The sequence below is a fragment of the Juglans regia genome, chromosome 15 (assembly GCF_001411555.2).
Source record: "Juglans regia cultivar Chandler chromosome 15, Walnut 2.0, whole genome shotgun sequence".
NCBI lineage: Eukaryota > Viridiplantae > Streptophyta > Magnoliopsida > Fagales > Juglandaceae > Juglans > Juglans regia.
In genome coordinates this window covers 16,278,261-16,292,881 of record NC_049915.1, presented here as the reverse complement: position 1 = coordinate 16,292,881, position 14,621 = coordinate 16,278,261, and the positions used below count along the sequence as shown (strand labels likewise).

The 14,621-nt window shown below is 33.4% G+C and overlaps 1 protein-coding gene across 1 annotated transcript; it reads right to left on the bottom strand.

Moving 5' to 3' along the window:
* Positions 1–11,851: 11,851 nt before the first annotated feature.
* On the bottom strand, positions 11,852–13,351 carry LOC108997728 (transcription repressor MYB6-like). Its single transcript, XM_018974104.2, has 3 exons — positions 13,093–13,351; positions 12,708–12,837; positions 11,852–12,414 (listed from the first exon to the last, which is right to left on the bottom strand). Exons 1-3 carry the CDS (start codon positions 13,220–13,222, stop codon positions 12,189–12,191), a joined length of 486 nt encoding a protein of 161 aa, XP_018829649.1. The 5' UTR covers positions 13,223–13,351; the 3' UTR covers positions 11,852–12,188.
* Positions 13,352–14,621: the final 1,270 nt, after the last annotated feature.

The following is a 14,621-nucleotide window of genomic DNA, read 5'->3' as shown; positions in this document are numbered from 1 at the left end:
ATCAAGTTCCATCGATCTATATAATATATTAGATATGCCTATCTGGAAGCTATTTTCAGCAGCACAGGCCAAAAGTTGTGAAACTAGTTCTTTTGTTAGGCAAAAAAATGTCGATGGATGTTGATATATATATCTGCACATGATCATTATAATGCATACAGAAATATTTATATTTCTACATATTTATTTGTTACTCCATTCTGATATTGATAGAAAATAGTCATTGTCATCGTATATAATTGACCATCTGCTCAGAATTTTTCTTGTAATGATACTTACATATATAGCTAGTGTGTAGTAAAACGTATATATATATATATATATATATATATAATTAAACATTGGTATATTATAATTGATAGCCATAGATCAATTATAATTTCAAAAAGAATACAGATATTAGGTGATTTCTTATAATAATTAGATGCATGCATGGAGGAAGGCTGGGATAGAAAAACTGATGAAGAACCTCAATGTCCAGATTCAAATTTCAGACATCAATATAAAATGTAAAACAGTCTTAATTATATATATATATATATATATAATTAAGACTGAGGTTGTTGCTTTGCGCACTACAAGAAAAGATGGATGTCTCAGCGCCAATTTCCGTCGCAATTACCCCCCCCCCAATTCACTGCAATCACTCGCAGGGCGACTATATATGAATATTCTGCTGCTTATGCTCTGACATTAGTTTATGTTCCAGCATATTTAAATGTACTTTGGCATGGTGTATGCATCCGGGAGTTATTTTTTCATAAATTGTTAAATAACTACAACTGACAAGATTTAATGAGTGATATTTTTAGGTGCTCTCATGGAGACAAGTGGCCGTTTTAGAGGAAGAGGACCAGTGATCCGTCCTAGAAGACGTTTGCCACCGTGGTCAACTCGAGCCCGCCGACCACGCGGTGTTCACATCGCGTCATACCATAGCCCTGTTGAGTCATCTGAGTCCAACTCAGATGACTCCACACAGCCTCCCTCACACGTTTGGGAGACTCCACCTGCCAATCCAATCCCACAACCGCAACCTACTAGAGAAGAGATTGGTAAGGTTAACTACTGTTGATAACTGGATTAATGCTGATTAACAGTTTTAATCATGTAGTTTAATCATGTAGTAGTACAATAGGCAATAATAGACATTTATTATTGTGAGATTTATATATTAATTTATACTTTCATACAGACATGGAGGCAACGATGGTGCCTATTGTAAACCAAGTTCAGAATAAACGGAAGCGGGGGCCTGCGAAGTGCACAGAGTTTGAAAAATTGCGAAAGCATGGGAAAATTCACTTGAAGATTAATGATGGAGAAACCGCACCTTGTTGTGAGAACGCGTCAATGTTTACGACACGGATAACATGGATATTAAAACATCATTTGGACATGTCATATGCTAGATGGAGTGACGTGCCGAAGGCAGAGAAGGATGAGCTGATTGAACGGGTCCGGGTAATTTTCTCAAAACTTCGCTGACAATGCTAAAAGTGAACTTAGCATATATGTCTAGTAAATAACTACATTTTTTGTTATAAATATGTAGGGTGACTTCGAATTAGATTGGGAGCTGGATAATCATCGATTGGCAGTTACAAAACAGCTGCGAAAGAGGTTTAACGCCTTCCACCATGAGTTGCATAAGAAGTACATGGCTTATGGCAGCCATGAAGAAGCGTTGGCGGCTGGGACAACTTTGGTCGACAATCTCGTATGGGTAAAGCTATGTGGTCGATGGGGAAGTGACGCGTTCAAGGTATGGTGTGGTTGTTTTCTGAACTTAGTTCGATAAGTAATACAATATATAGTGCTGTAGATTGGAGGTTGGCTGGTGGGATCACACGTGTAGTAGTACTAAGAATGGTTGTTTTTGGCCAGAAAATGTCAGCCCAAAATCGGGAGAACCGGAAGAGACTCAATACCAATCACACTGCAGGGCGTAAATCGTTTGTCCGGATCCTAGAGGAGAAGGTAATATGGACAATAGTTTGGGTGGGATATGCTATAAGCGGTACGTAAAATAGATTCAGCTTTGCTAGAGCTAGCTATGGTAGTCAAAATAAGCATTGTTTGAGTAACGGAATATATTTTAGAATAATCATCTTTCGTATACAAAGTGTATATTCGATTGATACATGTCATATGCACAAATTTGTAGAGGGCTGAACGAGCCAACTTGGTGGACTTCTACAAGGAAGTTCGTTGGTCGAAGAAGAACCAAAAATTTGTGACGCCTACCACAGAAGACATACATGTGCGTGTTCAGAAATTACATTCAGCCACTACTACTTCTTGGTTAAATTTTTGTTCCCATAGTGATAAACAAATCAACGTCATTGGAGCACTTAAAACAAATCTTCTCTAACCATGTGCAGAAATCCATGGTCTCCAAGATGTCTGAGTTAGAACCTTCCCAACGTACTGAGGAGGCAGCGGCGACAGTCTTCAGGGAGGTCCTTGGAAGTCGACCAGGTTATGCACGAGGGCTAGGTGAGATGGTGATACCAGAGACTACTAGAGTTCGTGACCGGGAACGAGATCAACGATACTTAGATTTAGTGGCCAAACATAAGGGAGATGCAGAGATGCACAAAGCTGAAATAGACGAGATGAAGGAAAGGTTGAACAGAGTTTTGGATAGACAGAATGAGATGGAGAGGATGTTGACGACATTCATTGCCGAATTCCCTTCTCAGCTCACTGAATCTCTTCGGAGGTCTCAGTGAACAAGATACAATCAGTAGATTTTTGGGTGGGATCTTTTTGAGTATTTTTTGTGCATTTTTGGTAGAGAGATGGTGGCTGGGCAGTTTTTGAGCATTGGAGGTTGAAGTTATAGTGTTTTGTGGTAACTAGAATAACCTCGATGCAAACAAGTGTCATTTGATATGAATCATGTACATCTTTTTTGATATGAGAGGATCTGCCGATCTAGTAATATGGATGTTGCTTTTTTGGTAAATATGGGTTTTGGGGGGGACACAACAGGCTGTGTTGTAATGGTAACAAGGTATGAGAATTGAAAGTTTTTGGTACCCTATATTTTCCTGAAATTCAGTGATATAAATTGTGACTACTGGCATGCTATCTAACTCCTATGACATGTTGTTATGCAGGCACTTTTGATGGGCAGACTTGGGTTAAAATGGTTTCCCCAAGTTGTGGTTAAGACTGAGGTGGGAGAGACTGACGTGCTCAAGTTGTATTTAAGATGCATACTTGGGGAAAAGGCCAGTGTTTTCCTTTGGGGTGCATTTCAGGTGCGGTTATTTTTCATGTTATATAGATTAAGAATATATTATAAGACATAACCCGAACATGGATATTAAGCACGTTTCTGTTTGATGGTTGTTTGCAAAAAAACCACCTCCATCACATATCTTCCCTATCTTCCAGACTACATACAATAGTGTCAATATATGCTGATGATATTTGAACTATCACAAAATAAATGATAGTAGTTATTTTGTAATTCCATGATAACAATCAAGTATTCTGATGATATACTTGTCATAACTATAACTAGAGTTTTAACATGCTGCATGCCGTTTGTGGGGGAATTTTTGAATGTAGGGGCAGTAGAGTGTAATAGACATCCTGCATGATGTCTACAAAGTTAGATAGAAGCAGTAAATACTCTGCCATAGGGTCAATTCATATGTACAGCAAGACTAATATTAAATCATGGACAAATTAGATAGTAAGGAACACTCACCACAAAAAATTACGGTCTGTTTTCTTGTGAAAAATGACTACAGCAACTTTCAGATTATAACTATCCATCCTCAGTGCCAGGATACATCAGCATATATGCTGAAATCAGTCCACAACTATAGCCCACCTTTATCAGCATATATCAATCTAATGTCGACAACAAACAAAAATTGCCCAATGCCATTAATTGATGGTATATATAGTAATTTATCCATGCTGGAAGAGAAGAAAAAGAAATTTCCAAAAATTGAATAAAACTAGCCAACTAGTTTCCACACACCAGGGACCAAATACATGAAAAATCCTACAAACCAACCTGGGGAATGCTGAGTGGAAGTTGGGAATTACAATATATGCACTAACTTCAAGCCTGGGATGTCAATGGATTTGCATATATACCATTATATATATATATATATATATGCATAGGTGAGGTATATATATATATATATATATATATATATATATATATACCTCCACTCAATAAAGAAAAACTTCAAGAAATATCATGTAGACGATGACATCCCTCATTATTGGGTAAAAAACAACATAGACATTCAAAAATTAATTAAAATAAAAAGGGAAAAGGAAGCTGGCTAGCTAAATAAGAATGAACGGAGCCAACTAGCTAATTATGTACAACATAGCCACACTGAGTTGTATTGTGGGTAACATTACATATTGGATACCCTGGGAATACAGACCTGAAGCTAGCTTAGCTTAATATTATTTCCTCAAATGAATTGATATTTGAAGGGTTATTGACAAGATCTAGACAGAGAGACAGAGAGATGTGTAAATTTGTCCATGATTTAATAATACTAAGTAGTACTGAGATACAAACAAAGAATATCCTCATAGATGTTATCATGAGGATATTCATTTAATTAATTGTGTTAAATAATTGCCAAATCTCTGCATATTCCTCAGCATGATTATCACGACCTACATCATGTAAATCTGATCCTTTCAGTGCCCATCTTTACCTCAAGCTGACTAAGAATTTTTGAGTCAGCTTTCTGAGTCTTTTATGCCACAATATTAGTTCTATCAGCTTACCATAGATCGATTAATTTCATTACTTCTCTGTAGATCAAATGGGCAAAGTATCATTGTTACAAGACCAGTAATGGTAAATATACTGATAAAAATTTAGTGGGACTGGGGCTAATGATACCATGAATCTACAGAGAGAGAAGTCATGTTAAGTGCATGTCATGTAGTATAATTATATAAGCAATGAAAGGATGTATGTCATGTGGTTATATTCAATGGTTATATTCAAGTGGTTTCATCTCACTAATGATATATGTTAAAGATGTATTACACTGAGATGCAGGGTTGTAACCCAGATGCAAGGGCTGATTAATTGGGACAAAAGGAAAAAATATGCTGCTAGTGTGTAGACGGGAAAGTAGATGCAGTACTTGTGTTGGTGGAGATCCAGTAGTCATGCATGCGGCAACAAATATCAGATATAACTAAGACTTGTGTGGGCATATGGACTGAAGGAGAAAGCTGCAGGTCATTGAGTCAATGTCTGTTTGTGAAATAGGGTATCATTCCTAACTGCTCAAGCCATAAATATTTCTACATGTCTATATCCAATATGCACCGGACCAGAATTATATAGTGGCTTCTGCCTTTGTTAAAATGACATGATGTACACCTCTTGGGGGGCTATGCTGTTGATATGAACTGCTTTAGATATTTGATGAATGAATCATGATCATCTCTGTCTATTGTCTCATGATGATGGTTTATTTAATATAGAAAAAGGAATCATGTCTTTCTATATATGTATATAGCAATTGGGTGAGCAGGATCGTCATTCTCAACTTGATGCTATATTATACTAGATGACACTACTATGCATTGACTAGTGTCATAATTAGTCGGTTAAATTTGCATCCAGATTGCAAATATAATTATAATTGAATTTGTGTGTCTAAGTCATGATAAGCCCACATATATAAACATAGTTGATTAATTATAAAGTATGTACCATCCTAGATTGACGTTACCACTTGGGTTTTAATGCAAATATATATTGCAAAATTATAACGTATATGTTAAAACAAACATATATGTATTTGGGGTATGTACATAAAATTGTGCCAAACGTAGTGCAACAGGACAGTAGCAATATAAGTGCCCACTAATGGGTTTTTTCCCACGCTAATACGTCCACGTTTTGGGCTGAAATAGCACTGTAAAAATATCCCTATTGCGGCGAAATGGTCACGACACCCCAGCATCCCAATTACAGCGCGTCGAACAAACAAATCGCTGGAAAACAGGTCTATTGCGGCGAAAAAATGCCGTTGCACTTGTTCATACGTTGGGTCATACACATTTACGTCGTATGCTCAGTTCGCAGGTAAATAGTTTATTGCGGCGATGAAGGAACGCCGCCAGCAGAAATTAAATCCCGCAATAGACATATTGCGGCAGACTCTAAGTTGGTCGTGACAGCAGCTTTCCAGCGATAGAGGCAGATTTTACGTCGATATCCATCGCGGGCTATAATTTCTCATTACGGCGATTACTGAGACGCCGGCGAGAGGCGAAGTTAATTGCGTCGACTTATTCAGTATTTTACGTCGCAATAAATCGACGAAAGCAATTGATTCCGTCGATAAGTTGGCATGTCGTGACACACATTTGCCGCGATAATTTCAGTTTTCGGGGCGAATTCTTTTCGCGGGAACAGGAACACCAGTTGCGGCGATTTTCACATCTCGCTGACTGTCATAAAAAAAATGCACTTAATATCAACCAACGTGCGGCGTGTTGCTTATCGTCGAGAGCGAGGGACTGCAGCGAATTGGGGTGGTAATTGCGACGAAAACTGGCGCTGAGAAAGGCCTGTTTTCTTGTAGTGGTCCAAGTATTCTCGTATTTTTAAAAATATTTCACATGCCAAACAACTTAAAATACTCTTAATGGGACCCACAAGCCCACTTCAATCTCTACTCATAAATATTCACAAATATTCTATAATACTTATCACTATTATATATAAATAAAAAATAAAATCACTATAATATTTATCACTATTAAATATAAAAAAAATCAATATAATATATAAATAAATAAAAATCACTATAATATATAAATATAAAATATTTATCACTATAATATATAAATAAAAAATAAAATCACTATAATATATAAATAAAAAATAAAATCACTATTATATATAAATAAAAAATAAAATATTATAATATTTATCACTATTATATATAAATTAAAAATAAAATCACTATAATATATAAATAAAAAATAACATTACTATAATATTTATCACTATTATATATATATAAATAAAATCATTATAATATTTATCATTATTATATATAAAAGTAAAATAAAATCACTACAATATTTATTAATATTAAAAAATCACTATAATAAAATCATTATAATATTTATTACTAAAAATAAAATCACTATAATATTTATGGGACCCACACATTTTTTAACTATCTACTCAAAAGTCAACAACCCAACATACTTCACACATCCAAACAACTCAAAATACTCTCAATGGGACGCACAAACTCTCTCCAATCTCTACTCATAACTATTCACAAACATTCTCAACACTTCTCAATACTTCTCACTATCTACCCTTAGACCTCTTAACTATTTAAGCTCAACTTGTAAGCTTGAGAATAGGACTTTTTGACTCTTATCAATAGAATCCTAATCTCCGAATTTTTTTGAGAGTTTTTTTTTTCTATTTGCATATCAATCTCAAACCCTAAGCTAAAAGTTAAATCCAATGAGAATTTAGCTATTAAGTCATAAAATAGCTCACATTGAAATAGCTACAGTAATATCTAAAATAATTTTCAAATTTGAAATGAACCATTCATTCATCAAATCTATTTTATATTCTTTTTTTATCTCTCCTTTTAATATTAATTATTTCTCTCTCCATTTTAAATGACAATTGAAAAAATATAATTAAAATACAATTAATAATTAATATATAATATTATGAATAGTAAAATATGATAAAATAAAATAAATTCATAATTAAAAAAATTAAAAATTTTTAAAATTATTAATTACTCATTACTATATAATGAATAAATGGATAATCTAATGTGGAGATTTGATGTGAATAGTCAAAGTTAAATTCATCTTATATTATTTTATTGTCATATAGTGAAAAAATGACTATTTAAATATAAAAACTTATGTGAATGTAATAGTTAAATGTTAAATTTATCTTATATTTATCAAAAATATATTTTAATTTTAACTAATTTAATGAGAGTACTTTTAGACCTCTTAACTATTTAAGCTCAACTTGTAAGCTTGAGAATAGGACTTTTTTACTCTTATCAATATCAATAGAATCCTAATCTCCGAATTTTTTTGAGAGTTTTTTTTTTTTCTATTTGCATATCAATCTCAAACCCTAATTTCTGTTGTACAACTGGCCGCCGCCTCGCGTCACAAGACAAGTCATCATACATAATTTGCCATCAATAGTACCAGAGAAGTACAAACAGTACTACACCTAAACAAAATAAATACCGAGACACCTCAACAAAAATAGCTAGCTAGCCTGCTCAGAAGATGATCAGACGTTAATGCTAAAAGTCAGAAAATTCAGGCAAAACAGTCTGAAGAAAATAGTAACGTACGTACGAGAGAGTAAGATTATTAGTTGAAACTTCAAAGCGCATGAGTAAATATAACTGACGATCATAACCATGCATGAATTACTTGAACATTAGGTAGCGATCTGATCATCAGCATGCAGCAGCATGCATTTTTGTTGAAAATACTGTAGCATGATCATGACATGCAGTAATCTTAATGGTCCAAAGCGTTAGTTATAAGCTGCTTGATCGAAGCTGCATGCATGCATGTGAAACTAACTCCTTCAAGATCTAGATGAATCATGCATGATCGATCGGAAGTTGCACATTGGTTTGTTTTTTAATGTTTACTTTAATTCCTTTGAATGTTTGGTCGTCATCATCTGATTATAGATATATAATATCTATCAGCTTTTCATCAAGTCAACAAAGCTTTAATAACGACGTTATAACTTATCTCTTAACTTTTGTGATCACAAACAACTACGTACGTACGACGTATATACGTACTAATTATGAGCCACAATATATAATTAATTCCTACGGCCTTTAATTAATTGTTGCTGCTCACTTTAAGTTTGGAGGCCGGATTTAAATTCTTCTCTTAATTTACAATAGATCAAGTCCATAAAAAATTAAATGCAAATCACAAAAACTAATTTTACAATTAACCCTATTTTAATATATATATATATATATATATATATAGAAAATATTATGCACACCAAACAATAAAAAGATTCAAAAAAAGTCTCAATTTTCTTGTAAAATAATTTACTCAAAACAGTTCCCAAATTAATACACATGAGCTTGTTTTATATTTAAACAAACGCACTTAAACATTAAATTAAGAAGCGGGTGTTTTCGGCTTTTTTTCATTCCTACTAATTTCTAAAATCCTTTTTTTTTTTCTGTATTTAATTAAACAAAAAAAGGTTCTTTCCACTTGCCTTGCATGAGTTATTAGATACTTTTAGGAATGCATGCTGCTATATATTATAGCTATTATATATATATATATATAAATATATATTCTTATACCCCGATTGCGGCAGGTATATATAATATAAATTTATATATTATATCCTTGTTATAGATCATGCTATCTTTACACATAGTTTGCGACTACACCCAATTAGTAACTTTGTAGCATTGGAGGATCTGTGCTCCAATACGGCCACTTGTTATAGCCTTGATATGGCTCTAGCTAGTCACATCTGCTTTATATCTACGTACAATATAGTTATTGGTTAAAATCTCAATGGAAACACTAATTTGAATAATTCAAAAATCTTAATTTCAGAGTTTCATGACCTTGTAACATCCATATACATATGCAGTGCGAGACTTCACAACCATCATATAATCATTGTTTATAAATGCCTTCACAATTAATATATATATATATATATAATATAGCTACGCCTAGCTATCATATATGATCAGATTTTCACAATATGAAACATCACATATATATGTTGAGTAATAAGGCACCAAATTATAGGCATCAATATTATATATGGTGAAACATGAGATCGATGGTCTTATATTAACCGAGGAAATCACATTTTTCAGCTTATTGTCAAGACATCAGGAAAAAATTCAATTTAAAATAGTAATCGTTTAGGCTAATTAAACAAGAGGTTTGGGCTAATTAAACAAGAAAAATGTTACAGTTACAAAGAGACCTTACAAAAACAAACTCACAAACTGGCATTGCTTCATATGATATGTTAATAAATCTACTTTATAATAAAAATAACTTTACAATCTAATATACTACATCAAATCATATCAGTTTATAGGTTTACTTTTGTGAAATATCTTTGTGGCTAAAACATTTTTCATTAAACAAACAAATCAAGTCATTATATAGCTATATATGCACTAGAAATGAAGGTTTCACTTGCATGTACTCTGCTACCTACAGCTTTTAACAAATATGGTTTTTTTTTCTTTTAAACCAATATATCATGTTCATGCATGCATACAACTTTATGTATTGAACGATGGATCCAAGCAAAGGGTCAGTCACAACAGGCATGATATTACCCCCAAAAAACTAGTTGAAGTTATTGTCGAAGCCCTAGTTATAAGCATTAGTACTAAGTCCTATCTAGTTTCATCTATTAAACATCTAAGAAGAGATGTAGCACTACCCATCATGCAAATCTTCACAATCCAATTACCATCTCTTGTGAGACCTTTCATGTGGTTCTAGCATATCATGCACATAGTTTAGCGAGGCACTCACCCATTACCATGGCTAGGCGGGCATAAAAAGAGTAGAAATTTAATTGGGTGAGTCAGGGCAGATGGGACCACTCGCCTAGTAAAATCCAACCCACCTAGTTATATAACCCTAATTTCAGTCATATCTTTTGTCTTCTATCCTTATCTTTCTTCTCTTATCTTCGTATCCTTTTTTCTTATTCTTCTCTCTTCCTCTCTCATTTATCTCAAGGCCATGTTCATTCAGTACCTTGAGATGCTTCAATGATTCATGATCGGTATGGATCACAAATTTCCTAGGCCATGGTGGGTACGAGCGGGCAAGGGACGGGAAGAGAAGGGACCATTCCGCCCAGGCAAGGGTGGACTATGGGGGACAAGGAAGTGCTATATAAGCAGGTTGGTAGTAACCATTACCGAAATAATTAAAATATAGCTACCATTTTGATGAAGCAAATTACCAAAAGCTAGGTACGTACATAAAGGAAATACCATATTGACATGATGTCATAGCTATATATAAGAACTTAGAAAGAAAAGTCACTGGCCTACTTACGTAAGCTTAACTTATTCTGCACATGTAAGTTTACCAATTGCAACCCCTAAAGGTACTAGCTGTATAAACTAGTTCCAGCCACGCATAGAACCTTCAATATTCTACAATCACATATTATATATGTTGGTTTCCGAACTTTCAAACATATTATCATGTGTGCGCGCGCGCGCATGCATATATATATATATATATATATATATATATATATATATATATGTACGTACTTTTTAGTTAAATATCTTCAACTTCCTTTTAGCTAAATGAGATAAATATATGGAAGATGATAAACCTAAGATTAGTCTACAACTATTTTATAACTCTACTTAATTGAAATGAAGGGTGATAATTTAAAATTGAAATTATATTTTAATGAAGTGGCACATGAATTACATTGGTTGATTTAAAATGAGTTGTAAAATAATTGTAGATGTACGTATCATTACAGTACTGTCCCGTTTGGATAGTAAAAATGTTTCATATTATCTCATCTCATCATTACAACTTTTTCAAATCTCAAAATAATAATAATATTAAAAAATAATATTCTAACAATATTTTATTCAATTTTTAACTTTCATCTAAAATTATCTCATCCCATCTCACTATCCAAACTGCACCTAAATATATTGTAGCCAATTGTGTACTTATGAATAACTTAATATTTTATATATACATATATATATTTGAGGCAACAAAAATACTGTACATGAGCACTGAAGCATATATCTGTAGCTTGTTAGAAATATATAACTAAAGTAGTACTAATTAACTACAGTCAAATTACATATATTAATTCAGTCCCGTTTCGAAGAATATAATAAAAGCAGGTATGGCATGATGAGACATTTAGAAAAATACAATCTCTAGCCATATACTACTTCACACAAATATATTCATCACCACTAACATGCTATAAATATATAACTCCTCCACTGCTAAAATACGTGAGATAAGTTTGGATGTTATTTTTAGTCGATCTCCAGTTTTGCACCAACAGATCATATATATATATATATGAGCTAACTACTTTGATTATAGAAGATCAGAGGCCATGAAAGCTAGCTCTCTTCCACAAGAGTAGTACTTGGAGCTGTGTTGCTTAGTGTAAGATCAAGATTCAAGTCTGGCAGACAGGTTTTGATGTGAAGACCTTTGCCTCCCAGCTGATGTGGTTTTTTAGGATCAATTCCCATCTGTATTAGCTTTTTCCTTAGATGAGAGTTCCAGTAGTTCTTTACCTCGTTGTCCGTCCGTCCAGGCAACCTTCCCGCTATCAGTGACCATCTATATAAATATAAATATATAAATCGATCGTCATGTGAATATATATAATTTGTAAATAATTTTAAAGAATCAGGAAAAAAGTGACTAAAAATACCCTTTTTCCAAAGCCAAAAAAGGTAATTAATATCATCATGTACAGGGACGTACTCTACATAGCAGAGAAAATTTATGCAAATATTACTGCATTGAGCAATGAAAATTTTCAACCCTCCCCGATCCCCTTTTTCGTTTTTGTGAATTAATAAAAATATTTTAGCAGAAAAATAAATAATCTAAATATATATCCCACCCACCGGTTCCCAAGGAGAGCATGAAGCCTGATGATCAAATCCTCTTCATCTTCTCCAAAGTTGCCGCGTTTTAGGCCTGGCCTTAGATAATTTATCCATCTGAGTCTGCAACTCTTACCACAACGACGCAACCCTAATCAACATAAGAATATCAGACCAAACCACCTTTTTCTTAACCCCTTTTTAGCTTAAATCTATATTGGTTCTCGACGATTATCACTCATCAATTGGTGATAAAAAGTAATTATATATGTGAAAAGAAGAGGGCGAAGAAAAAGGGACTCAAGAATTTTAAGAATAATGGAATCTAAGAGCAGCCATGCTATATCATGTATTCGCATGGAGAGCATAGCTCGAAAAGCTCCCCAGAGAGAGAAAGCATTGATACCAGCAGCCTTGGGAAGTGAACGCCAACAACCTTCGCCGTGTTGTTTGATGTAATCACTGAGTTTCTGGTCTTCTTCCTGGGACCATGATCCTCTGTTAGTCTCTTTCTTTTCACAGCAAGGCTTCCTCATCGACGGACTGAACCCCACAGAAAGATCGATCAAAGCATGCGCACAGATAAAAGGGAAAAAAAGCCCTAAGAATTCAGTGCAGATATTCAGAAAGAACAAGAGAATGAAATATTGGTGGGGTTTACTATAACTGATCTAGCTAAGGTTAGATATATAACTGCAGACTTTAACATTTGACTTGGACTGGTGGTTTTCCCACCTCGTTTTTCTGTGAGAATCACAAATAAAGTATGCGCGGTGCGCGCGCGCGCTAGAGTGTTGGTTGCTCCTACCAACCTCTCTGCATGCTTTCTTAGCTGCTTAAATGTTGGATACATTTCAACATTGCACTCGTGGCCATGGCGTCACCTTAAATAAGAGTACAAGGCGCACATTAATTCCCGCAATAATGTATATTATGGACGTACGAAAGATGATAATTAAATAACGGAAAGTGCAAGAGACTGATCAAAATGAAATGGTAGTAAATGATCAAATTAATTAAAGTAATAATGAACAAATTAAGTCGTAACTAACAGCTATGAAGTAGTACCACAAGAGATGGACAATTAAGTAATAATAAAAGGTGTGTAGCATTAATATTATTGGTAATTAAGAAGATGAATGATTATATTATGACATTTAAGCATTACACTTACAATTAATTCATTTATATATATATATATATATATATATATAAAAGTCCCAAATCATTTACAAGTCTGGTATAAGCCTTTTGTAAAAATATAGGTCTCATCAAGAAAAAATAAAAATTTTATACTTCTTTTTAAAGGAATTATGCGAGACTTAAGCATTTGTGACTATCATTTCTCTATGACTTTATAGGAGATCAAGAGCTTTGTGCTTCAAAAGTTATATATAAATAATAATACTAGCTAGTTGTCGAGCCATGCAATATATATATATATATATATATATATATATATATATATATATACGTGGAGATAGTTACCTAACTATCATGCATATTGCATTAGTTGTCTGAATTTCTTCTGTCACAAAGACTCTAAAATGCAAAAATATTCTTATAATCTTGAGAAAGAGTAATTGTTATATATAAAAAAAAAAATCAAAATTAAGTGGTGGAAATACTAAGTGTTAGAAATAAAAAAAATATTCTCATCAGTCACTATTCATGACCATTCCACACTCTATGAAAAGTATCTCATATTTTATGAAAAATATTTCAATACTTTATGAAAAAATTATAAATATGAGGTGTGAAAATAAATATTGACTAATACATCATATTTCTCTTGAAATAAAATAGTTAAGACATGGCGAGGAAATCAAATTAGAGGTAGGTAACAAAGAGTTAATATCTATAGTAAGATGAATAGTCTTTTTTCCTAAAAAAGTAATGGTAAAATTATATTATAAGAGTTGGTTGGAAAAGAAT